This window comes from Xyrauchen texanus, chromosome 23, assembly GCF_025860055.1.
Source record: "Xyrauchen texanus isolate HMW12.3.18 chromosome 23, RBS_HiC_50CHRs, whole genome shotgun sequence".
Taxonomy (NCBI): domain Eukaryota; kingdom Metazoa; phylum Chordata; class Actinopteri; order Cypriniformes; family Catostomidae; genus Xyrauchen; species Xyrauchen texanus.
Genome location: NC_068298.1, coordinates 392,128 through 417,127, shown reverse-complemented (window position 1 = coordinate 417,127; position 25,000 = coordinate 392,128). Strand labels below are relative to the sequence as shown.

The following is a 25,000-nucleotide window of genomic DNA, read 5'->3' as shown; positions in this document are numbered from 1 at the left end:
GTGTCTTGTATGGTGTGTGAATGTGTTGTATGTGTGTGTGTGTCTTGTATGGTGTGTATGTGTTGTATGTGTGTGTGTGTGTGTGTGTTGTATGGTGTGTGTATGTGTTGTATGTGTCTTGTATGGTGTGTGTATGTGTTGTGTGTGTATGTGTTGTATGGTGTGTGTATGTCTTGTGTGTGTGTGTCTTGTATGTGTGTGTTGTGTGTGTGTGTGTGTGTGTGTCTTGTATGGTGTGTGTGTGTTGTATGGTGTGTGTGTGTGTGTGTGTGTATGTGTTGTATGGTGTGTGTGTGTTGTATGGTGTGTGTGTGTTGTATGGTGTGTGTGTGTGTGTATGTGTTGTATGGTGTGTGTGTGTGTGTATGTGTTGTATGGTGTGTGTATGTGTTGTGTGTGTATGTGTTGTATGGTGTGTGTATGTCTTGTGTGTGTGTGTGTCTTGTATGTGTGTGTTGTGTGTGTGTGTGTGTGTGTGTGTGTCTTGTATGGTGTGTGTGTGTTGTATGGTGTGTGTGTGTGTGTGTGTGTATGTGTTGTATGGTGTGTGTGTGTTGTATGGTGTGTGTGTGTGTGTGTGTGTGTGTTGTATGGTGTGTGTGTGTGTGTATGTGTTGTATGGTGTGTGTATGTGTTGTATGGTGTGTGTATGTGTTGTGTGTGTATGTGTTGTATGGTGTGTGTGTGTGTGTATGTGTTGTATGGTGTGTGTGTCTTGTATGGTGTGTGTGTGTGTGTCTTGTATGGTGTGTGTGTGTGTGTGTGTGTGTGTGTATGGTGTGTGTGTGTGTGTATGTGTTGTATGGTGTGTGTGTGTGTGTATGTGTTGTATGGTGTGTGTGTGTGTGTATGTGTTGTATGGTGTGTGTATGTGTGTGTTTGTAGGCAGGAAATCTTCAGACTCATTTACGGCGTCATTCTGGAGAGAAACCGTACATCTGTGAGCTCTGCGGGAAGAGGTATCTCACGTGTGTGTGTGTGTGTGTGTTACTATAGAGGTGATTAAGATGAATGTTCATGTATAGTTTGCCAAAAGCAGTATGCTAATGTCTGAATAATTCATAAGAGTATTATTTGAGATGTGTGTCGTTCAGTTTTGCAGCTTCAGGAGACGTTCAGCGGCACATCCTCGTACATTCAGGAGCGCGACCGCATCTGTGTGATATCTGTGGACGAGGTGAGAAACTTTACAGCAGCGACATTAAAATCAATCATGTTTTCATGTGTGTGTGTGAATAAACGTGTGTGTGTGTGTGTGTGTGTGAATAAACGTGTGTGTGTGTGTGTGTGTGTGAATAAACGTGTGTGTGTGTGTGTGAATAAACGTGTGTGTGTGTGTGTGAATAAACGTGTGTGTGTGTGTGTGTGTGTGTGTGTGTGTGAATAAACGTGTGTGTGTGTGTGTGTGAATAAACGTGTGTGTGTGTGTGTGTGAATAAACGTGTGTGTGTGTGTGTGTGTGAATAAACGTGTGTGTGTGTGTGTGTGAATAAACGTGTGTGTGTGTGTGTGAATAAACGTGTGTGTGTGTGTGTGAATAAACGTGTGTGTGTGTGTGTGTGAATAAACGTGTGTGTGTGTGTGTGTGTGTGTGTGTCAGGATTCAGCAACTTCAGTAATCTGAAAGAACACAAGAAAACTCACAGCACAGATAAAGAGTTCGTCTGCGATCAGTGCGGGAAATCATTTAACATGCAGAGAAAACTCTTCAAACACAAACTCCGACACACGGGAGAGAAACCGTACTGCTGTCAGACCTGCGGTGAGCACAACACACATGCACAGAGTTGTCAAATGTGTGTTTGTATGTTGTTTAAAGGTGCAGTATACATGTAGAAATATATTGTTTACATTTTTAAATGAATAATTCACTCCTGAAATGAAATGAATGTCATCATGTACTCACCCCCATGTCGTCCCAAACCTGTATATGGCTTTCTTCTGTAGAACACAAACACCATAACAGTAACAAAAGTAGTAGTGACCAAAACCCCTCGATGAGTCTGTGCTCTTTTACAGTAGTGTGTGTGTGTGTGTGTGTGTGTGTGTGTGTGTGTGTGTGTGTGCGCAGGCAAGTGTTTCGCGGGCTCCGGTGATCTCCAGCGTCATGTGCGTTCACACACAGGTGAGCGTCCGTATGTTTGTGACACGTGCGGGAAATGTTTCACACGCACCGCAGTCCTGCGCAGACACCGCAGCTCTCACTGCAGTCCCACAGACGTCTGCGCAGAAACGGCAGGACCTCAATCCAGTGTCAGCTCACCTGCGTCTGCGCAGCCGGACACTCCTCCCCCTCTCTCTAAACCTGCGCTGACTGCGTTCAGCTGCGCACCTCTGCAGACTCCTCCCACTCACCTCTACAGAGCGTCTGTGGGTCTATGCAGCAGTGGAGCGCTGTGGGGGCGGGCCATGAAGACACTGCAGAGTGACACCGACCAATGACAGTCCGAGTCTGTGCTGGATTCAGCCAATCAGATGCTGCGACGTTCCCTTTCATTTCTCTCAGGGATTCTTTGGTGTTTTTCACTCAGATGTTATTTATTAATACAGCACAAATACTAATGAACTACTTGTGCATTCATTTTCTTCAGCAAGTATTGAGACATGTTTTAGTTTTAAATATGAATAATTAGCGCTGCTCACCTGATCATGTGATGATGGGAAGTTGCACACAATCTTACTCTTAAATGTTCTTACATTCGCTCATCTTTAAGCAGCTGTATGTATGTATGTACATTACTGTATGACATTTAAAGTGACAGTTCACTCAAAATGAAGATTCTGTCATCATTTACTCACCCTCATGTTATTCCAAACCCATATGACTTTCTTCTGTGGACCATGAAAGGAGAATTATTGCAAGATTTTCTGCGGCTCTTCATAAGCAAAATTTGAATTTGATGGTTTGTAAAGAGCCATGGTGTGACGTGCCATATGATCAGCACATATGATCAGCACATATGATCAGCACATATGATCAGCCAATTTGATCAGCACATATGATCAGCCCAGTTGATCAGCCAATTTGATCAGCACATATGATCAGCACATATGATCAACACATATGATCAGCCCAGTTGATCAGCCAATTTGAACAGCACATATGACCAGAACATATGATCAGCCCATTTGATTAGCACATATGATCAGCCAATTTGATTAGCACATATGATCAGCCAATTTGATCAGCACATATGATCAGCCCAGTTGATCAGCCAATTTGAACAGCACATATGACCAGAACATATGATCAGCCCATTTGATTAGCACATATGATCAGCCAATTTGAATAGCACATACGATAAACACATATGATCAGCCAATTTGATTAGCACATATGATCAGCCCATTTGATTAGCACATATGATCAGCCCATATGATCAGAACATGATATCAGCCCATATGATTAGCACATATGATCAGCCAATTTGATTAGCACATATGATCAGCCAATTTGATCAGCACATATGATCAGCCAATTTGAATAGCACATATGATCAGCCCATATGATCAGAACATGATATCAGCCCATATGATTAGCACATATGATCAGCCAATTTGATTAGCACATATGATCAACACATATGATCAGCCAATTTGAATAGCACATATGATCAGCCCATTTGATTAGCACATATGATCAGAACATGATATCAGCACATATGATCAGCCAATTTGATTAGCACATATGATCAGCCCATTTGATTAGCACATATGATCAAACCATTTGATTAGCACATATGATCAGCCCATTTGATCAGCCCATTTGATTAGCACATATGATCAGCCAATTTGATCAGCACATATGACCAGAACATATGATCAACCCATTTGATTAGCACATATGATCAGCCCATTTGATTATCACATATGATCAGCACATATGATCAGCACATATGATCAGCCAATTTGAATAGCACATATGATCAGAACATGATATCAGCACATATGATCAGCCCATTTGATTAGCACATATGATCAGCCCATTTGATTATCACATATGATCAGCACATATGATCAGCACATATGATCAGCCAATTTGAATAGCACATATGATAAACACATATGATCAGCCCATTTGATTAGCACATATGATCAGCCAATTTGATCAGCACATATGACCAGAACATATGATCAACACATATGACCAGAACATATGATCAACACATTTGATTAGCACATATGATCAGAACATGATATCAGCACATATGATCAGCCCATTTGATTAGCACATATGATCAGCCCATTTGATTAGCACATATGATCAGCCAATTTGAATAGCACATATGATCAGCCCATTTGATTAGCACATGATCAGAACATGATATCAGCACATATGATCAGCCCATTTGATTAGCACATATGATCAGCCCATTTGATTAGCACATATGATCAGCCAATTTGAATAGCACATATGATCAGCCCATTTGATTAGCACATATGATCAGCCCATTTGATTAGCACATATGATCAGAACATGATATCAGCACATATGATCAGCCCATTTGATTAGCACATGATCAGCCCATTTGATTAGCACATTTGATCAGAACATGATATCAGCACTTATGAGAGTGGTTTGAATCTGAACTGATAGCATCCTTACTGTCCCGTCTACACGACATCTCAAATAAAATAAGAAACACTTGAGGCTGTTACAGTGATTTTAACACTGGTAATCCTTACAAAAATGCAGTAAACTTGCCGCAAATATACTCATTATTTATTGCCATGAGTAAAGTACACCTGCAACAATCCTTTATCATCAATGGACAATATGCTGCTACTGGCAAACCTGTAGCAACAATGAAGAGTTTGCTGCTAAACACATTTGTATATAAATGAATTATGGCCCAAACATACTTCACGCAAGTATGCAAATAAAGATTCGAGCTCCTCACCAACACGTGGTCCCAATGTACATACATTACATGCACTCTTGCATTGCTCTGGCGGTTACAGACCTCCGACCACAAGGGGCAATAGAGTTTTTTAGGCACCACGACACCAGATGTGGCGGAGTCGACCGTTGAGCAGTGTGCTTTTGTATGTGCTCTAAAGACGACTTGTTTAGCAAGACTCTCTTCAAATTGCTGTTCCGCCATGACAGTTTTATTTATTCCCCCAATTAATGAATCCCTTAATTACTGTCCTCAGAGTTGGAGATCATCACCGATCCTCCACCTGGTGATCTAATGTATAGACGGAGACCTTGAGATGCCTTCAAGCTCAAGTGTGTCATTTAGAGGGTCGTGATGATTTGGGGGTGCTTCTGCTGTGACAATGTTCCCCAACTCGGAGGATTGCTCATAATAACTGGAATAGTTCTTCCAGCCAGTAATATACATCCTGAATATGACTGTGGACTGTGTGTGGTTGCCAAGCAACATGACAACATGCCACATAAATACAGAGCATGTGCTCGCAGGTGTGTTTGTTGTTTACAAGTATTATAAGACTTTAAATGTGACTCATCCAATCAGAACTATCCATGTTTATTATAATAAAAAACAGACAACAAAGTGTTTACATTAAGGAGCATTTATTGAATATTATTAAACTTTACATGTTGCACATTCAGATGGTATAATTAGATTGTGTGCTGTAGAGACTCATCCACTAGAGGGCGCTACACACACACACACACACACACACACACACGTGTGTCATGTGATATTAGTTTGTGTGTGAGCATCAGTTCATCCATCATACCAGTCCAGAAACAGCAGCGAGAACGAACACATGACCAGAAAGAAGAGAATCCACACACGGAAACCAGCGTTATTCTTTATCGCCTGAGAAACACACACACACACACACACACACACACACACGCACGCACGCGCACACACGTCATCATTCAGTAAAAGAGTTTCACATGTGAAGGTAAAATGATTAAACGATGTGCATGAGCAGAGTTATGTTTGTGAATGTGTAAATCAAGGTGCAAGTGTAAGAAACATATTAGCAATACAATATAAATCATGTGCTGTGGATCTGAAATTACATACTAACACAAAGTAAATGTGTTCTGTATTCTTCTGACTTTCTTTTGTGCTTACACTTTTGGCACAAATTTCTCTCTGAAGAGTTTTGCAAGCATGAGGGGGAAGGCGGGTCTACCTGCTTCTAGTAACCAATCAAATGAGTTTCCTCTGATCTGATTGGTTTAATAACGTGACAGACAGCTGCTGCTTCATAAGGCTCAGCGTCGTTCTTCTGCGTATCTCTCTTAAATATTAAACTGAAATATTAATACAAACATGATTTCATTATATTCACTATTAATTATCATTGGCGAGGCATTTGGGTGAATATATGCATTAACTGGTAACTCATGCTAGAAAACAAACGAATAAAGCCATATAAAAAACTCTGAACAGACAGACAGTTTACTTCTATCGTTTTGTTTTTAGAATGAGTTCAATGATACCAGCAAGTTCCATCCATCCACCCACCCACCCATCCATCCATCCACATACCCACCATCCATCCACCCATCCATCAATCCACATACCCACCATCCATCCACCCACCCATCCACCCATCCATCCACCCATCCATCCACATACCCACCATCCATCCACCCATCCATCCATCCACATACCCACCATTCATCCACCCATCCATCAATCCATCCACCCATCCATCACACACCCATCCATCTATCCACATACCACCATCCATCCACCCATCCACCCACATACCCACCATCCATCCACCCACCCATCCATCCGTCCATCCATCCATCCACATACCCACCATCCATCCACCCATCCATCCATCCATCCACCCATCCATCACACACCCATCCATCTATCCACATACCACCATTCATCCACCCATCCATCAATCCATCCACCCATCCATCACACACCCATCCATCTATCCACATACCACCATCCATCCACCCATCCACCCACATACCCACCATCCATCCACCCACCCATCCATCCGTCCATCCATCCATCCACATACCCACCATCCATCCACCCATCCATCCATCCATCCACCCATCCATCACACACCCATCCATCTATCCACATACCACCATCCATCCACCCATCCACCCACATACCCACCATCCATCCACCCACCCATCCATCCGTCCATCCATCCATCCACATACCCACCATTCATCCACCCATCCATCCATCCATCCACCCATCCATCACACACCCATCCATCTATCCACATACCACCATCCATCCACCCATCCACCCACATACCCACCATCCATCCACCCACCCATCCATCCGTCCATCCATCCATCCACATACCCACCATCCATCCATCCACATACCCACCATCCATCCACCCATCCATCCATCCACATACCCACCATCCATCCATCCACCCACCCACCCATCCATCCACCCATCCATCCACATACCCACCATCCATCCATCCACCCACCCACCCACCCATCCATCCATCCATCCACATACCCACCATCCATCCATCCACCCATCCATCCACCCATCCACATACCCACCATCCATCCACACATCCATCCACATACCCACCATCCATCCACCCACCATCCATCCATCCACCCATCCATCCATCCACATACCCACCATCCATCCATCCACATACCCACCATCCACATACCCACCATCCATACATCCATCCATCCACATACCCACCATCCATCCATCCCACCCATCCACATACCCACCATCCATCCACACATCCATCCACATACCCACCATCCATCCATCCACCCATCCATCCACATACCCACCATCCATCCATCCACCCACCCATCCATCCATCCATCCGTCCATCCATCCATCCACATACCCACCCATCCACATACCCACCATCCATCCACCCATCCATACATCCATCCATCCACATACCCACCATCCATCCACCCATCCACATACCCACCATCCATCCACCCATCCATCCATCCACACATCCACATACCCACCATCCATCCACCTATCCATACATCCATCCATACATCCACATACCCACCATCCATCCACCCATCCATACATACATCCATCCATCCACATACCCACCATCCACCCATCCATCCACCCACCCACCCATCCATCCACACACACACCCACCCATCCACCCATTCATCCACATACCCACCATCCATCCATCCATCCACATACCCACCATCCATCCATCCACACACCCATCCACCTACCTACCCACCATCCATCCACACACCTACCTACCCACCATCCATCCACCCATCCATCCATCCATCTACCTACCTACCCACCCACCATCCATCCACACACCCAACATCCATCCATCCATCCACCTACCTACCCACCCACCATCCATCCACACACCCAACATCCATCCACCCATCCACATACCTACACACCATCCATCCAGACACCCACCCATCCATCCACAAACCCACCCATCCATCCACATACCCACCATCCACACACCCATCCACCTACCTACCCACCATCCATCCATCCACACACCCACCCATCCATCCATCCATCCATCCACCTACCCATCCACCCATCCAGATACCCACCATCCATCCATCCATCCACACACCCATCCACCACCCATCCACATACCCACCATCCATCCATCCACACACCCACCCATCCATCCATCCATCCACACACCCATCCACCTACCTACCCACCATCCATCCATCCACACACCCACCATCCACCACCCATCCACATACCCACCATCCATCCATCCACACACCCACCCATCCACCACCCATCCACATACCCACCATCCACACACCCATCCACACACCCATCCACCTATCTACCCACCATCCATCCATCCATCCACACACCCTCCCATCCACATACCCACCATCCATCCATCCACACACACACATCCACCTACCCACCCATCCACCTACCCACCCATCCACATACCCACCATCCATCCACACACCCATCCATCCATCCACCTACCTACCCACCATCCACCTACCCACCATCCATCCATCCACACACCCATCCACCTACCCACCCACCCATCCACCACCCATCCACATACCCACCATCCATCCACACACCCATCCACCTACCCATCCATCCATCCACCTACCTACCCACCATCCACCTACCCATCCCATCCATCCATCCATCCATCCATCCATCCATCCACCTACCTACCCACCATCCATCCATCCACACACACCCACCCATCCATCCATCATCCATCCACCCACCCATCCACCTACCCATCCATCCATCCACCTACCTACCCATCCATCCATCCATCCATCCATCCATCCATCCATCCAATCAACGCATCTGTTTTACACCTTTGCAAAACGTTCTGTGTGCATTTATTTTTACACTTTCACAAACATAACTCTGCTCATGCACATCATTTAATCTTCATATTCACATGTTGTTAAAAATGGTAAATATAATTTTTCAAGGTAAGAATATTTTGTATGTGTAATTAAGTGTGTGTTTTTTGGTCACCTCTCGTATGTCCTCGTTTCCTTCTTTGACATTTTCTGTTGCACCAACAACCAGGTGATGAATGCTGTCAATCTCAGTCTCCTACCACACACACACACACACACACACACACACACACGCATGCACGGTTCAGCTCTGATGAATGAATGATTTTAAATGATTTATTATAATGTCAGTGATGTTCTGACCTGCTCAAGAACTTTCTCAGCAAAGATCTCCTGCAAACGAGAGATTTCAACCACTTTCCCTTCAATCTGCCTAAAATACACAAACAATAATGAACAATAACATCATCAGCAGCGTCACGTTGAGCTTTAAATCTAATCATGTAAACAGGAGAACGTGATGACTATCAGTAATACAGTGTGCATGTGTGCGTCACCTGACTTCATCCAGTAAACTGTTCATCTCTCCGACCAATCGCTGATTCTCCTGTTCAAACTGACACACACACACGAAATGATTTTCACAGCAGCTGTTTTTCACATCGAGATTAATATGTGTGTATGTGTGCGTGCGTGTGTGTGCATATTTAGTGTGTGTTTCCATGCGTGTGTGTATATGTGCATGCGTGTGTGTATATGTGCATGCGTGTGTGCGTGTACATGAGTGCGTGTATGTGAGTGCGTATGTGAGTGCGTATGTGAGTGCGTGTATGTGAGTGCGTATGCATGTGTGCTTTTGTGTGCGTGCGTGCATGCGTGTGAATGTGCATGTGTGTTCACGTTTATGTGCGTACGTGTGAACGTGCATGCGTGTTCACGTTTATGTGCGTCGCGTGTGTGTGTGTGTGTGTGCCTGCGTGTATGTGCATGTGTGTTCACGTTTATGTGCGTACGTGTGTGCATGCGTGTGAATGTGCATGCGTACGTGTGTGCATGCGTGTGAATGTGCATGTGTGTTCACGTTTGTGTGCGTACGTGTGAACGTGCATGTGTTCACGTTTATGTGCGTACGTGTGTGCATGCGTGTGAATGTGCATGTGTGTTCACGTTTATGTGCGTGCGTACGTGTGCGAGTGTGCATGTGTGTGTGTGCCTGCGTGTTTGCACGCATGTGTGTTTATGTGAGTGCATGTGTGTGCATGCGTGTGCATGTATGTGTGAGCATCAATGTGTGTGCATATGCGCGTGTGTACGTGCACGCCTGTTTATGCGTGTGTGTGCGTGCATGCGTGTTTGTGCGTGTGTGTGTGCGTGCATGCTTGTTTATGTGTACGTGCATGTGTGTTTATGTGTATGCATGTGCATGTACGTGCATGTGTGTTTATGTGTATGCATGTGCATGTACGTGCATGTGTGTTTATGTGTATGCATGTGCATGTACGTGCATGTGTGTTTATGTGTGTATGTGTATGCGTGTTTATGTGTATGCGTGCATGTGTGTATGTGCGTGTATGTACCATCTGTATTTCCTCAGGTGAGAGTTCATCCTCCACTCTGTTGTCCTCCCATAAATCAACATTACGCTCAGACACCGGCTTATCTGCAACACACACTTTAATGTATTGGTACAGCAGTTTCATTTCATCTTAACAATAATCATTTTACGGAAAGACAAGATTTGAGAAATATATACATTCATTTTGCCATAACATCACTGCTTTCTTCATTTATAAGAGCCACATTAATAAAGTCACCGTGTTTGTGTGTGTGTAAACATCTCAGAGGTTTATATCACAATAATTATTCATCAATAAAGTGTCACTTTCTGTGCAAAGTGAACATATGATGAAGAAATGCTCTTTAAACAAGCATTATTATGCATAAATGACACAAATCACACATGAAGTCTGTGTGTGTGTGTGTGTGTGTGTGTGTGTGTGTGTGTGTGTGTGTGTGTGTGTGTGTCTCACCGTTGTTCTCCTCCGGGTCACTCTGTTGTTTGTCTTTATTAATCTGTTCAGGTTCTAATCTGGATCTACAAACACATCAGACACCTGTCAATCAGACAGCTGTCAATCAAATCTCAAACACAATGTGTTCAGTGTTCTGATTATATATTTGTACTTACAGTCTCTTTTTGTCCACGACTCTCTTCACACGTACAGCTCTCTGCTCAGAATACAGTTTACACACTCCTGCGCACACGCACACACGCACACACGCACACACACGTCAATGACCACATTAACAAGCACGCATGTACACATTGTTCTGCCACCTTCACATGTATGTGTGTGTCACCTTTGAGATAAACCTCAATCAGATCCAGCACTGCTGCACGATGATCCTTTACCTGTGCTGTCACCACCTGTCTGTCCGCTACACACACACACACACACACACAGATTATAGAGAGCTGACATAGACTTGTGAATGTGTGTACACATGATGAAGTATCTGATCTGAGTGAGTGAGTGTGTGTGTGAGCAAGTGCAAGTGTGTGTGCGGTCGTACTGTCAGATCTCAGTTGGCTGATGGCGTCTGCGCAGGTTCTCATGAATATTTGTGCATCTTGATCGATTTGATCTCTCTCGCTGTCAGTCATGCGGGACACATCTGAACACATTAAACTGTCCACACACACACACACACACACACACACAGTTTAAATAACATGTATAATCACAATTTAATATTTTATTTAGATGATTGTACAACCTGAATAAAACATTCCACAAACGTTGAATCTGAAGCTACTTGAAGAAATCAGGTAAATATTTAAACATGTTTACTGTATAATAATAACACATACAGAATATATATCTAAACGTTTAGTATGATGATTTTAATTTAATGTGGTAGTCTACTGTGAGTTTAACTGCAACATTGTGAATCATTGATTAATTATCAGCAGTACATGATCAAACACAAGCAAATGCTTTAAACAGTGTGATGAACTGAAACTCACACACACGTAACTCGAGGGAAATGTCATTTACACAATTAAAGTCCGTCAGACAGACGTGTCACTTCCTGTTACTGACCTGCCGGCGTTCACATAATCCTTCCTGTGCTGCAGCAGAAAATCCTTCAGCTTTGAGATGTTTGAAATCTAATAAAGAGCAGAGACACACACACACACACACACACACACACACGGGATGAAACATGTTTAACTGTCATGAAAATAAAGTTACATTGAAACAAAATATCCATGTGACAGGCGGAGAGCCGGTCCCTTATCAGGCTAATCAAGCCTCCGAGAGGGATAAAGGCCGACTGCGGACGGTGGTGCGAGAGAGAGAGAGCATTTACGGGCAGCTGTCTGTAATATATGTGTGTGTGTGTGTGTGTGTGTTTGTGTCTTTTGGTTTCAGTTTTACATTAAAATATGATTTATATTGTCGGTTCTCGCCTCCTCTCCATTCAACTGACTTGACTTGACTTGACTTGATATAATGCATATAATTAATACAATTTATATAAAGAATGTATATTTAACATTTATAACACACACACACACACTCTATCATTACAGTAGAGAAATGAGGATCAAATCCAGTCAATATTTACTAAAACTACAAACATTTTGCTTTAAACACTCTCTCACACACACACACACACTCACACACACACACACACACACAGTGAGACTGACAGATGAGGTAAAGAGAGACGCAATTATTCACTAATGGTGCTGAACTGTTTCTGCCCCGTTAATAAACACAATTATGTAATTGCTGCAGTTGTAGAATTTGACCCCTACAGAATCATTTAACAGAAACACACACACACACACACACACACACACACACACACACACACACACACACACACACACACACACGTGAATGACACTCTGCACTCATGACATCATGGCGACTGCGGTTTAATCCTGACGTCTGGAATAACACCATCAGAGGGGTCAGATGTTAAACGCTGCAGCAGCTTTGAGGTTGGAAAGAGTGTGTGAGCAAATCTGTGATACATCCAAAACTCTGACAGCAAACACACACACACACACACACACACACACACTCTCTTTCTCTCTCTCTCACACACTCTCTCTTACACACACACACACTCAGTTGAGCACTGCATCATCACACAGTGGTGGAGCTAGGGCGTGGGACTGTGGCCACCATGGACTGAAGTCTGGTCAACCCACTCGCAATTGCTGTTTAACATGTGTGCACACAAAGGACGCCGCACCTCTCCGTCCTGAGAGTCATTGTACCCCCCCACAGTCCGACGATATAAAATACTGTCCAAACATTTCTGTGCCACCGCAGACTGATCGCTTGCCCCTGCCTGGCGACCCCTTTGAAAAAGTCCTGCTCTGCCCGTCATCACATGCACAATGAAACTGTTTTCATGTAAACGGAGAAGACATTTCTGTCTCAGTTCATCAAGCATGCATTAAATACAAAAACATTCAGTGCAGAAAATAATTATTACTGTTTAAAATAATCTTTTATATTTGAATTGATTTTAAAAATCTATTTTATAAATATTGTGTGTGTGTGTGTGTGTGTGTGTGTGTGTGTGTGAGTGTGTGTATGCGTGCATGTATGCGTGCGGGAGTGTGTGTATGCAAGCATGCGTGAGTGTGTGCGCACGAGTGCATGAGTGAGTGAGTGTGTATCAGTGCATGCGTGCATGAGTGCGTTTGTATGCGTAAGTGTATACATGCGTATGCGTGCGTGAGTGAGTGTATGCATGAGTGAGTGAGTGTGTGTATACATGTGTGCGTATCTATGCATGTGTGAGTTTTTATGTGTGCGTGTGTGCGCATGCATGTATAAGTGTGTGCATGTGTGCATGCGTTTATAAGTGTGTGCATGTGTGTGAGTATGCGTGCGTGTGCGCATGCGTGTATAAGTGTGTGCATGTGTGTGAGTGTGTATGCGTGCGTGTGCGCATGCGTTTATAAGTGTGTGAGTGTGTATGTGTGCGTGTGTGCGCATGCGTGTATAAGTGTGTGCATGTGTGTGAGTGTGTATGCGTGCGTGCGAATGCGTGTATAAGTGGGTGCATGTGTGTGAGTGTGTATACGTGCGGGAGTGTGTGCATGTGTGAACGTGTGTGCATGCGTGCATGAGTGTGTGCATGCATGCATGAGTGTGTGTGTGCGTGTATGCATGCGCGAGTGTGTATGTGTGCGCGAGTGTGTATGCGCATGCGTGTACGCATGTGAGTACGTATGCCTGCGTGCGTGCGTGCGTGAGTGTGTGTGTGCGTGCCTGAGTGTGTGTGAGTATGCATGCGTGCGTGTGTTTGTGAGAGAGAGTGTGTATGTGTGAGTGTGAGTGTATGCGTGCATGCATGCATGAGTGTATGCGTGCATGCATGCGTGAGTGCGTGTGTGCATGCGTGTGAGTGTGTGCGTGCATGCGTGTGAGTGTGTGCGTGCATGCGTGTGTGAGTGTGTGCGTGCATGCGTGTGAGTGTGTGCGCGTGCGTGTATGCGTGCGTGTCTGCATGCGAGTGTGCACGTGTGAGTGTGCGTATACATGTGTGTATGCATACGTATGTGTGTGTGCGTACGTGCATGCGTGATTGTGTATGTATGTATGCTTGCGTGTGTGCATGCGTGCGTACGTGCGTGTATGCATGCGTGCATGCGAGTGTGAGTGCATGCGTGAGTGTGTGCGTGAGTGTGTGTGAGAGTGCGTGCATGTGTGTGCATGCGTGCGTGCATGTGCATGCGTGTGAGAGTGGGTGTGTGTGAGAGTGCGTGAGCGAGTGTGTGTGCAAGTGTGTGCGTGCGTGCATGTACGAAAGTGAGTGAGCGCGTGTGTGAGTGTCTGCGAGAGTGTGTGTGCATGAATGTGTGTGTGTTTCTCACAGTGGTTTGCAGGACTTGTATGAGGTCAGAGGGATCAATTGCTCTGGTAATTTAAGACCCAAAAGAGCAAGTAATACCTAAACAAAGACCCCAAACCAAGTGTGTGTGTGTGTGTGTATGTTGGGGGCTAAAGGAGACAGTCTGCCTGGCTGCATGTAATCTCATCATCAGACCCTCCGTTTACCCCTCACAAACACACACACAGACACACACACACACACAAACAAACACACACACAGCGAGCGTAAAGGTGAATTCTGTGAAGTCATGCGTCTGTTCACTTTCCCTCTGACCACGTCGGCATAGAAACCCGATAGCGATCATCGGTAACAGGGTTTGGGTCAGTTTGGGCTTTTTGTGGCTGGTTTAGTTTCCACTCAAGGGACAAACGGTTCCCACGGTACAATACGGTCTTTATGAGCGCGCTGCAACAGATGCTTTATGATGCTGCACTTTATTGGGCTTTTGAAAGTGAAGTATTAAAGGTGACGTAGTATTTAAACTGACCGCAGAAAAACAGAAATACACATTTAACACTCAAGCAGATCCAGCGTGCTCTTCTGAGTAATGCAGAATATATCGCATCGCTTGAGGACTCTTCAAACAGGCCTGTGTTTATCTGCTGTCATTCTTTAGAGGAGTTATCATGAGTCACAGCGGCTGATTAAAGTGATTTACTGTTTACAAAAGATTCATTCATTCACTCCACCACGAGCTGATTGAAGCGAATCAAACATCATAATCGCCGCTGAACTCTCCAGCACTCGCTCGCCGCTGAACATCAGGAAGTGATTCGACCAGTCGCTCGTCAACGCGGCCGCCAGAAAACCAAATTTAGCAGCTTGTGCTCCAGAACTAAATAAACTCATATGGATGTTCTTTCATGAACAGATCAGCAGATCTGATGCAATCAACGACACTTCTCTGTCAAGCACAGAGTCCTTCAGAGTCCCGTTCAATAATCGACACACTGATGTAATAGAGCATAACTCTACACATCTACTGACCAAATACTGCCGGATCTGACGCTCATTTCAGCACGTTCACGCTCTTGGTGTGGAACACCGTTTGGATCCGTTTGGATGGTGTGGTGGTCATGTGACCATGTTTAAAGGTGGTTTGGGGTTCATGTGAGCTCCACTGTTCACATCTGGTATGAATTAAATCTGGACAAACTTCAGGACATGAAGCAATATTCATCTTTGCATACATTTATTTGACTGTATTTCTGCTGCTGCTCATCTCCAGAGAGCTGCAGACAAACACAAGTACTGTATGTAAAGTTTTCACAGTAAATCCAAACACAAATACTTCAATAATGCCGTGACACCAGCGTCCTTCGTTCCCTGTGAAGTGTGCAGCATCTGCAGACTATACAATTATATCATTATCATAATAACCCACGTCTAATCCTGAAGTGTGCAGCACCTGCAGACTATACATTTATATCATTATCTTAATAACCCACATCTAATCCTGAAGTGTGCAGCACCTGCAGACTATACATTTATATAATTATCATAATAACCCACATCTAATCCTGAAGTGTGCAGCACCTGCAGACTATACATTTATATCATTATCTTAATAACCCACATCTAATCCTGAAATGTGCAGCATCTGCAGACTATACATTTATATCATTATCATAATAACCCACATCTAATCCTGAAGTATGCAGCACCTGCAGACTATATATTTATATCATTATCATAATAACCCACATCTAATCCTGAAGTGTGCAGCACCTGCAGACTATACATTTATATAATTATCATAATAACCCACGTCTAATCCTGAAGTGTGCAGCACCTGCAGACTATACATTTATATCATTATCTTAATAACCCACGTCTAATCCTGAAGTGTGCAGCACCTGCAGACTATACATTTATATCATTATCATAATAACCCACGTCTAATCCTGAAGTATGCAGCACCTGCAGACTATACATTTATATCATTATCATAATAACCCACGTCTAATCCTGAAGTGTGCAGCACCTGCAGACTATACATTTATATCATTATCATAATAACCCACGTCTAATCCTGAAGTGTGCAGCACCTGCAGACTATACATTTATATATATTTATATTATATTTATGCATTTGGCAGACGCTTTTATCCAAAGCGACTTACAGAGCACTTATTACAGGGACAATCCCCCTGGAGCAACCTGGAGTTAAGTGCCTTGCTCAAGGACACAATGGTGGTGGGTGTGGGACTTGAACCAGCGTCCTTCTGATTAACAGATAGCAGATTACCAGTTATGTGCTTAGACCAGACACCACCATATGCAGACTATACATTTATATCATTATCTTAATAACCCACATCTAATCCTGAAGTGTGCAGCACCTGCAGACTATACATTTATATCATTATCTTAATAACCCACGTCTAATCCTGAAGTGTGCAGCACCTGCAGACTATACATTTATATCATTATCATAATAACCCACATCTAATCCTTAAGTGTGCAGCACCTGCAGACTATACATTTATATCATTATCTTAATAACCCATATCTAATCCTGAAGTGTGCAGCACCTGCAGACTATACATTTATATCATTATCTTAATAACCCACATCTAATCCTGAAGTGTGCAGCACCTGCAGACTATACATTTATATCATTATCCTAATAACCCACGTCTAATCCTGAAGTGTGCAGCACCTGCAGACTATACATTTATATCATTATCATAATAACCCACATCTAATCCTGAAGTGTGCAGCACCTGCAGACTATACATTTATATCATTATCATAATAACCCACATCTAATCCTGAAGTGTGCAGCACCTGCAGACTATACATTTATATCATTATCATAATAACCCACATCTAATCCTGAAGTGTGCAGCACCTGCAGACTATACATTTATATCATTATCATAATAACCCACATCTAATCCTGAAGTGTGCAGCACCTGCAGACTATACATTTATATCATTATCTTAATAACCCACGTCTAATCCTGAAGTGTGCAGCACCTGCAGACTATACATTTATATCATTATCTTAATAACCCACGCCTAATCCTGAAGTGTGCAGCACCTGCAGACTATACATTTATATCATTATCATAATAACCCACGTCTAATCCTGAAGTGTGCAGCACCTGCAGACTATACATTTATATCATTATCCTAATAACCCACGTCTAATCCTGAAGTGTGCAGCACCTGCAGACTATACATTTATATCATTATCCTAATAACCCACGTCTAATCCTGAAGTGTGCAGCACCTGCAGACTATACATTTATATCATTATCATAATAACCCACATCTAATCCTGAAGTGTGCAGCACCTGCAGACTATACATTTATATCATTATCATAATAACCCACATCTAATCCTGAAGTGTGCAGCACCTGCAGACTATACATTTATATCATTATCATAATAACCCACATCTAATCCTGAAGTGTGCAGCACCTGCAGACTATACATTTATATCATTATCATAATAACCCACATCTAATCCTGAAGTGTGCAGCACCTGCAGACTATACATTTATATCATTATCATAATAACCCACATCTAATCCTGAAGTGTGCAGCACCTGCAGACTATACATTTATATCATTATCATAATAACCCACATCTAATCCTGAAGTGTGCAGCACCTGCAGACTATACATTTATATCATTATCATAATAACCCACATCTAATCCTGAAGTGTGCAGCACCTGCAGACTATACATTTATATCATTATCATAATAACCCACATCTAATCCTGAAGTGTGCAGCACCTGCAGACTATACATTTATATCATTATCATAATAACCCACGTCTAATCCTGAAGTGTGCAGCACCTGCAGACTATACATTTATATCATTATCATAATAACCCACGTCTAATCCTGAAGTGTGCAGCACCTGCAGACTATACATTTATATCATTATCATAATAACCCACGTCTAATCCTGAAGTGTGCAGCACCTGCAGACTATACATTTATATCATTATCATAATAACCCACATCTAATCCTGAAGTGTGCAGCACCTGCAGACTATACATTTATATCATTATCATAATAACCCACATCTAATCCTGAAGTGTGCAGCACCTGCAGACTATACATTTATATCATTATCATAATAACCCACATCTAATCCTGAAGTGTGCAGCACCTGCAGACTATACATTTATATCATTATCATAATAACCCACATCTAATCCTGAAGTGTGCAGCACCTGCAGACTATACATTTATATCATTATCTTAATAACCCACATCTAATCCTGAAGTGTGCAGCACCTGCAGACTATACATTTATATCATTATCTTAATAACCCACGTCTAATCCTGAAGTGTGCAGCACCTGCAGACTATACATTTATATCATTATCATAATAACCCACATCTAATCCTGAAGTGTGACACACCTGCAGACTATACATTTATATAATTATCTTAATAACCCACATCTAATCCTGAAGTGTGCAGCACCTGCAGACTATACATTTATATCATTATCATAATAACTCACGTCTAAACCTGAAGTGTGCGGGCACAAACTAACATGGGGCTAGTTGTTACACGCGTGGCTTAAACGTTTCCACACGCTAGTAAGATGAAACTTGTTGCCATATCAACACTGAGCAGAGAAACAATTGCAGCAAAATTCTAAAACTTTGGAAGATATCGCCAAAAGCTCATTTTAAAGTAGCAAAAGTAAAAATGTACATGAACGTTAATTTTCATCTCGGTTTTTAGTGTTTATTTAAAATGAGGCAAACTTCATATTTAATTTCCAATCTGTTAGCGATCATAGAGATTCATTCTTATTGACCAGCAGAAGTGACGAGCCAGTTGTTCTGATGGGGCAGATAGTCATGCAGCTTTACAGACCCAATTACAAAAAACTATATACAGCTCCATGCAGTTAGATATTAACCCTTAGATAACACCTAACCCTTAATTTACATAATTCCCCTTAATGTGTGTGTGTGCGAGTGTGTGTGTGTGTGTGTGTGTGTGTGTCATAATGGTCATGTTACAGCGTGCCTCACATTCCACTTTCCTTTGTTTCGAGGTAGATTGTGAAAACAGCATCTGCTGAATTCATGAAACAACTCCACATACGTGTAACAAACACGTGTAAAATTAATGTGAAAATACAAATACTTTGAGCCCCAAGTGCATTTACACTAAAAGTGTGAGTGTGTGCTGCTCTCCCCTATAGAAACTGTAACTATGTTTATATTGAAGATCTGTTGTACTGAACACAAGCTTTTAATCAGTGTGTCATTTATAATGAGGTGTTGTGAAGATCTTTATTAGACTGAAATAAGACTAACGATTATATTGTTTTTTACTGATCACTTCATTTGATAAATGCAACATGTTGAGAATAATTGTTCTATTTTCTAAAGAAACTATACTGGACTATAAACCTGGAGTCGTGAGTTTGAATCCAGGGTGTAATGAGTGAATCCAGTCAGGTCTCCATAGCAACCAAATTGGCCCGGTTGCTAGGGAGGGTAGAGTCACATGGGGTAACCTCCTCGTGGTTGCTATAATGTGGTTCTCGCTCTCGGTGGGGCGTGTGGTGAGTGGATGCAGCGGAGAATAGCGTGAAGCCTCCACATGCGCTACGTCTCCACGGTAACACGCTCAACAAGTCACGTGATAAGATGTGCGGAGAAAACTGAGATTCGTCCTCTGCCACCATGAGGACTTGGAGCGCATTGGGAATTGGACGTTCCAGATTTGGAAGAAAATAAAAAAATAAATACAAGTTTGGATTCACTTGGAGACAATTTTATCGATTCAATTGATTTAAACTTTAAAACATGGAATTTGGGAAAAATAAAACTAATTTCATAGTTTTGAGAAACATTTGAAGGAAACATGCTATGCTTTAATGTATTATTGACATTGATAAATAACGTTATAAATAGGCTAAAGTGTGTTCAACGCATATTAACTATTGTTCTGTTTATTGGTATCGAGAATCGTGAAGTGAGATTTTGGGATTGACAAAACGAATCTGTGTTAACATTATTTACAGTCTCACGTCAATGTACATGCTGCATTTATTAGCAAGAACAGACGGGCAACAAAGCTTTTCTGATTCAATCATATTTCTTGTAGTCCTTAATTAGCAACTTTAAAAATTCACTTTTGTGTGTAATTTATGTTACAAAACGTGAAGATAACCACAGAACTTATTTCAATCATAAAGACACGCATAATAAACTAAAGTTACTGTAAATGATCTATATACAGAAGTGCATGTATGATCCATTCAAGAGTAAATCATCTCTTAATGACGTCAGTTCACCTGCTTGTGTGTTAATGACATTATAATGCTGGCAGTCCTGTCATTTACTAAATATTACTTTGAGAGCAAAAATACTTCACATCATTATGTTAAGGGAAAATATAAAAATATACTTTCTATGGATTCGATATGATCATACTATAATGACTGACATCTTCCATGAACACTTTTAAACAGATTGAGTGGATCACAGTGAATGTGAATTAAACTGCTGTCTCACCACTTCTCTGGCTTTATAAGTGAAGCTGTCTCTCTGCCTGTGTCTCTTCACACTGCTCGTCTCCTCTCTGTTGTTTGCATCGATCAGTCCGAGCGCTTTATTCTCGAACAATCCGAGCACTTTATTGCGCGTTTTCACTGTTTTCACGCTCGCTTTGAATAATAATGTGATATCCGCCGCCATGTTTGACACGTCGCCTCATGACGTCATCCGTCTGCGACACGCGCAGAGAACCGAACATCAACTTCCGGAAGCTGGAAAACGCTTCATACTCACGATGAAAATAAAGTGCCTTTCAAACTATAGAGCCCAGTTTCCTTAGTACAAGTTAAGATCAGTCGACAGCATTTGTGTCATAATGTTGATTATCACAAAATGTATTTGGACTCGTTCCTCCTTTTCTTTATAAAAGCATGTGTGTTCCAGTGAGACACTTACAATGGAAGTCAATGGGGTCGATTTTTGGAGGTTTAAATGCAGAAATGTGAAGATGTTAATTTTATAAAAGCACTTACATTTCTTTTTTTATTTGTATTATTATAATTTTTTAATCCCCTATTCTCCCAATTTGGAATGGCCAATTCCCAGTACTTAGTAAATCCTCGTGGTGGCGCGGTTGCTCGCCTCATTCCGGGTGGCAGAGGATAAGTCTGAGTTGCCTCCGCTTCTGAGACTGTCAATCCGCGCATGTTATCACGTGACTCGTTGTGCATGACACCGCGGAGACTCACAGCATGTGGAGGCTCATGCTACTCTCCGTGATCCACACACAACACAAGCCCACACACAAAGTATAAATAACTTTATACATATAAACTAGAAACATGTCAGTCATTTTTGAACGGCATCGGTGGAAACACATTTAGTGCTTCTAACATCTACATGAACACACAGTGTGCTGTGGCCAACCCGACACAGAATTAATTTGTACCTCACATTAAGGTGGCTCAAGGAAGGGAGTGGGGTTCAGCAATTTGGGAGCAGGCGGAGGATCAGGAGACCAGGGCGGAACTGGCAGAGGGTGATTAGGCGGGGCGGCTGGAGGCGGAGCCACAGGGGGTGTAGGTGCTGGTGGTGAATACCCTGGGGGCGGATCTGCAGGAGGTATACCCACAGGAGGCGGAGCCATGGGGGGTGGAGCCACATGTGGTTCCATTCAGGGAGTTGAGTCTCAGAAGGCGTAGCTGAAGGTGGAGCGGGCAGAGCCACAGGAGAATCAGGGATTTGTGACTTAGGAGGAGGAGCCGTGGACGTCTTTGAGTCACGGAAGTCGTCAGAGGCGCGGAAGACTCTGATTGACAGTGTGTGTGTTTGTGTGTGTGTGTGTGTGTGACAGTGTTTGTGTGTTTGTTTGTGTGTGTGTGTGTGTGAGTGTTTTTTTGTGTTTTACCCCGTGTCGGACGTCCCTTCATCACCTTTATTAAAAAGTGATTTTTAATTGAAACAAGCTTCTGTTATTGTTTCTTTGCTCCATAACTATATATTTTAGTTTGATCTTGATACAGTGTGTGACCAGAAAAAAGCCAAATTTCCTCACGGGTTGTCATTAGCCACACTGTACCCTATGTGTGAATATTACAAAACTAAAATTGCACTTATTTATGTAACACAAATTGTAGCAGAGAGTGTAATTTTATAGTTTTAATGACTGTAATGTGAAATGAGTAAAACAGTAATTAGAGGACGTCTGACGGGGCTTTCAGCTCAAACTGACCTCATAAAGTCCCAGTGAAATAAACGTCTGCATGATGAAGCATTTCTCCACATGAAACTCCAAATCAAAGAGACACAAACAGTTTGATTGTGATTATGTCCTGTTTTCACTCAGGTCCAGGTGACGTGATCATGCTCAGTTACACACACTGTAATTTATTAGTTCTGCTGAATCACACAGAGGTCACCACAGGACCTGAAGGAGAACAGGCACAACATGTTTTTCTTCTTGATGATGGAGTCCAGACACAGTGAACACACTGCGCTTCACTCAAACATGTTCATACTTCCTCCTGTTGTTGTGTCTGTTTACACTCTTCTCTTATATTCACCAAAAACACATTCCTTGTGTCCATGAAGCTCAAAGTTTACTGAGCTGTCCAAATTGGGACGTATTATTTCTGATATATTTAATTATATTAACTACAGACTAATCCAAAACCCTCAATAAAAACTTCCTCAACATTATTTACTTCATGATTGTATGTTTTTAAATGAGGTTTTATCAGATTTGAGACAATTTACCCCAAAATGTCAAAACATCCTGTTAAATTTACAGCGGTGGATGCCAGAGATTCACAGTAAAATCACACGTGACACAAACACGAATCATCATCATAAACATCATATATAACACAGAACACTGTTCCATCAAATATAATGACATATTAGGGTCACGCAGGGAATTCTGGGAACACCCGATTCATGTTTTTACTGTCATTTTAATGATCATTTATAATAAAAAGTACATGTACTGTCTTGATAAACATAGTGTACATTTTTATCATTAACTGTACGGTAAAATACTTTTTTACATAAAAAACTACATTTTACCATAAAATTACATGAATTTTCATTTCAAATATATTATAATGTTTTACCGTATATTTTAAGGTATGAACCCGTTAAACTATGATGTTTTTTTTCTGTAGAATTGTTTGCTGTTAAAATGACGTACAGCAATTAAAAACAGCTATATTTTTTTAATTCTTGTTTGTTTGTTGTGTACGAAATGTTTTGCTTTATGGGATGTAAAGTGATTATTAAAGTTCAAACACTCCTTCATGTAATTCAATAATCCAGAGGAGACAAAACCTCCCAAAACCAGCTCTGATTATGTGTGTGTGGCACTCATAAATGTCCCGATAACATAAATCCACCTTTATCAAAACCACACAGGCACGTGGTAACCATGGTAACAGCTGCCCTCGGTGACCAGCTCCCTTAGTAACAGCCCCTCACAGCACATATATGATATCCTGAACACGCTTCAGATTCACACAGAGCCACTGAAAACATTTTAATGAAAGATAATGTGAACTGTGTTCAAAACTCTCCAAACATAATTAAATTATATTAGTTTCACCAAGACACATTTCATGAAACAATTCAAGCTCAGGCAAACCTTTCACAAACCTTCCACAAACCTCAGACAAACCTTTCACAAACCTTTCACAAACCTCAGACAAACCTTTCACAAACCTTTCACAAACCTTTCACAAACCTCAGACAAACCTTTCACAAACCTTCCACAAACCTCAGACAAACCTTTCACAAACCTTTCACAAACCTCA

At 42.4% G+C, this 25,000-nt stretch overlaps 2 protein-coding genes and 1 long non-coding RNA gene across 8 annotated transcripts in view; 1 reads left to right on the top strand and 2 right to left on the bottom strand.

Moving 5' to 3' along the window:
- zbtb49 (zinc finger and BTB domain containing 49) overlaps positions 1-2,764 on the top strand; it is a 10,382-nt gene extending 7,618 nt beyond the window's left edge. For all 4 annotated transcript variants that reach the window (XM_052154614.1, XM_052154615.1, XM_052154612.1 and 1 more), the window contains 4 exons: positions 886-959; positions 1,095-1,177; positions 1,601-1,762; positions 2,072-2,764. In XM_052154614.1, coding sequence (XP_052010574.1) covers positions 886-959; positions 1,095-1,177; positions 1,601-1,762; positions 2,072-2,442 — 690 coding nt within the window. In that variant the 3' untranslated portion in view covers positions 2,443-2,764. The remainder of the gene's footprint in view (positions 1-885; positions 960-1,094; positions 1,178-1,600; positions 1,763-2,071) is intronic.
- A 2,768-nt stretch (positions 2,765-5,532) lies between these two features.
- On the bottom strand, positions 5,533-21,923 carry stx18 (syntaxin 18). The gene is made up of 11 exons (XM_052154647.1): positions 21,714-21,923; positions 12,379-12,446; positions 11,849-11,964; positions 11,636-11,713; positions 11,463-11,529; positions 11,305-11,369; positions 10,852-10,934; positions 9,832-9,890; positions 9,638-9,707; positions 9,450-9,530; positions 5,533-5,795 (listed from the first exon to the last, which is right to left on the bottom strand). Exons 1-11 carry the CDS (start codon positions 21,894-21,896, stop codon positions 5,700-5,702), a joined length of 966 nt encoding a protein of 321 aa, XP_052010607.1. The 5' UTR covers positions 21,897-21,923; the 3' UTR covers positions 5,533-5,699.
- On the bottom strand, positions 16,583-19,526 carry LOC127663163 (uncharacterized). Of its 3 annotated transcripts, none has more exons than XR_007972973.1 (5): positions 19,465-19,526; positions 18,121-18,184; positions 17,545-17,608; positions 17,123-17,186; positions 16,583-16,610 (listed from the first exon to the last, which is right to left on the bottom strand). It is a non-coding gene; the product is annotated as an uncharacterized LOC127663163 (long non-coding RNA). The 3 variants fall into 3 exon arrangements; XR_007972972.1 differs by lacking the exon at positions 16,583-16,610 and adding an exon at positions 16,967-16,994; XR_007972971.1 differs by lacking the exon at positions 16,583-16,610 and adding an exon at positions 17,031-17,058.
- Positions 21,924-25,000: the final 3,077 nt, after the last annotated feature.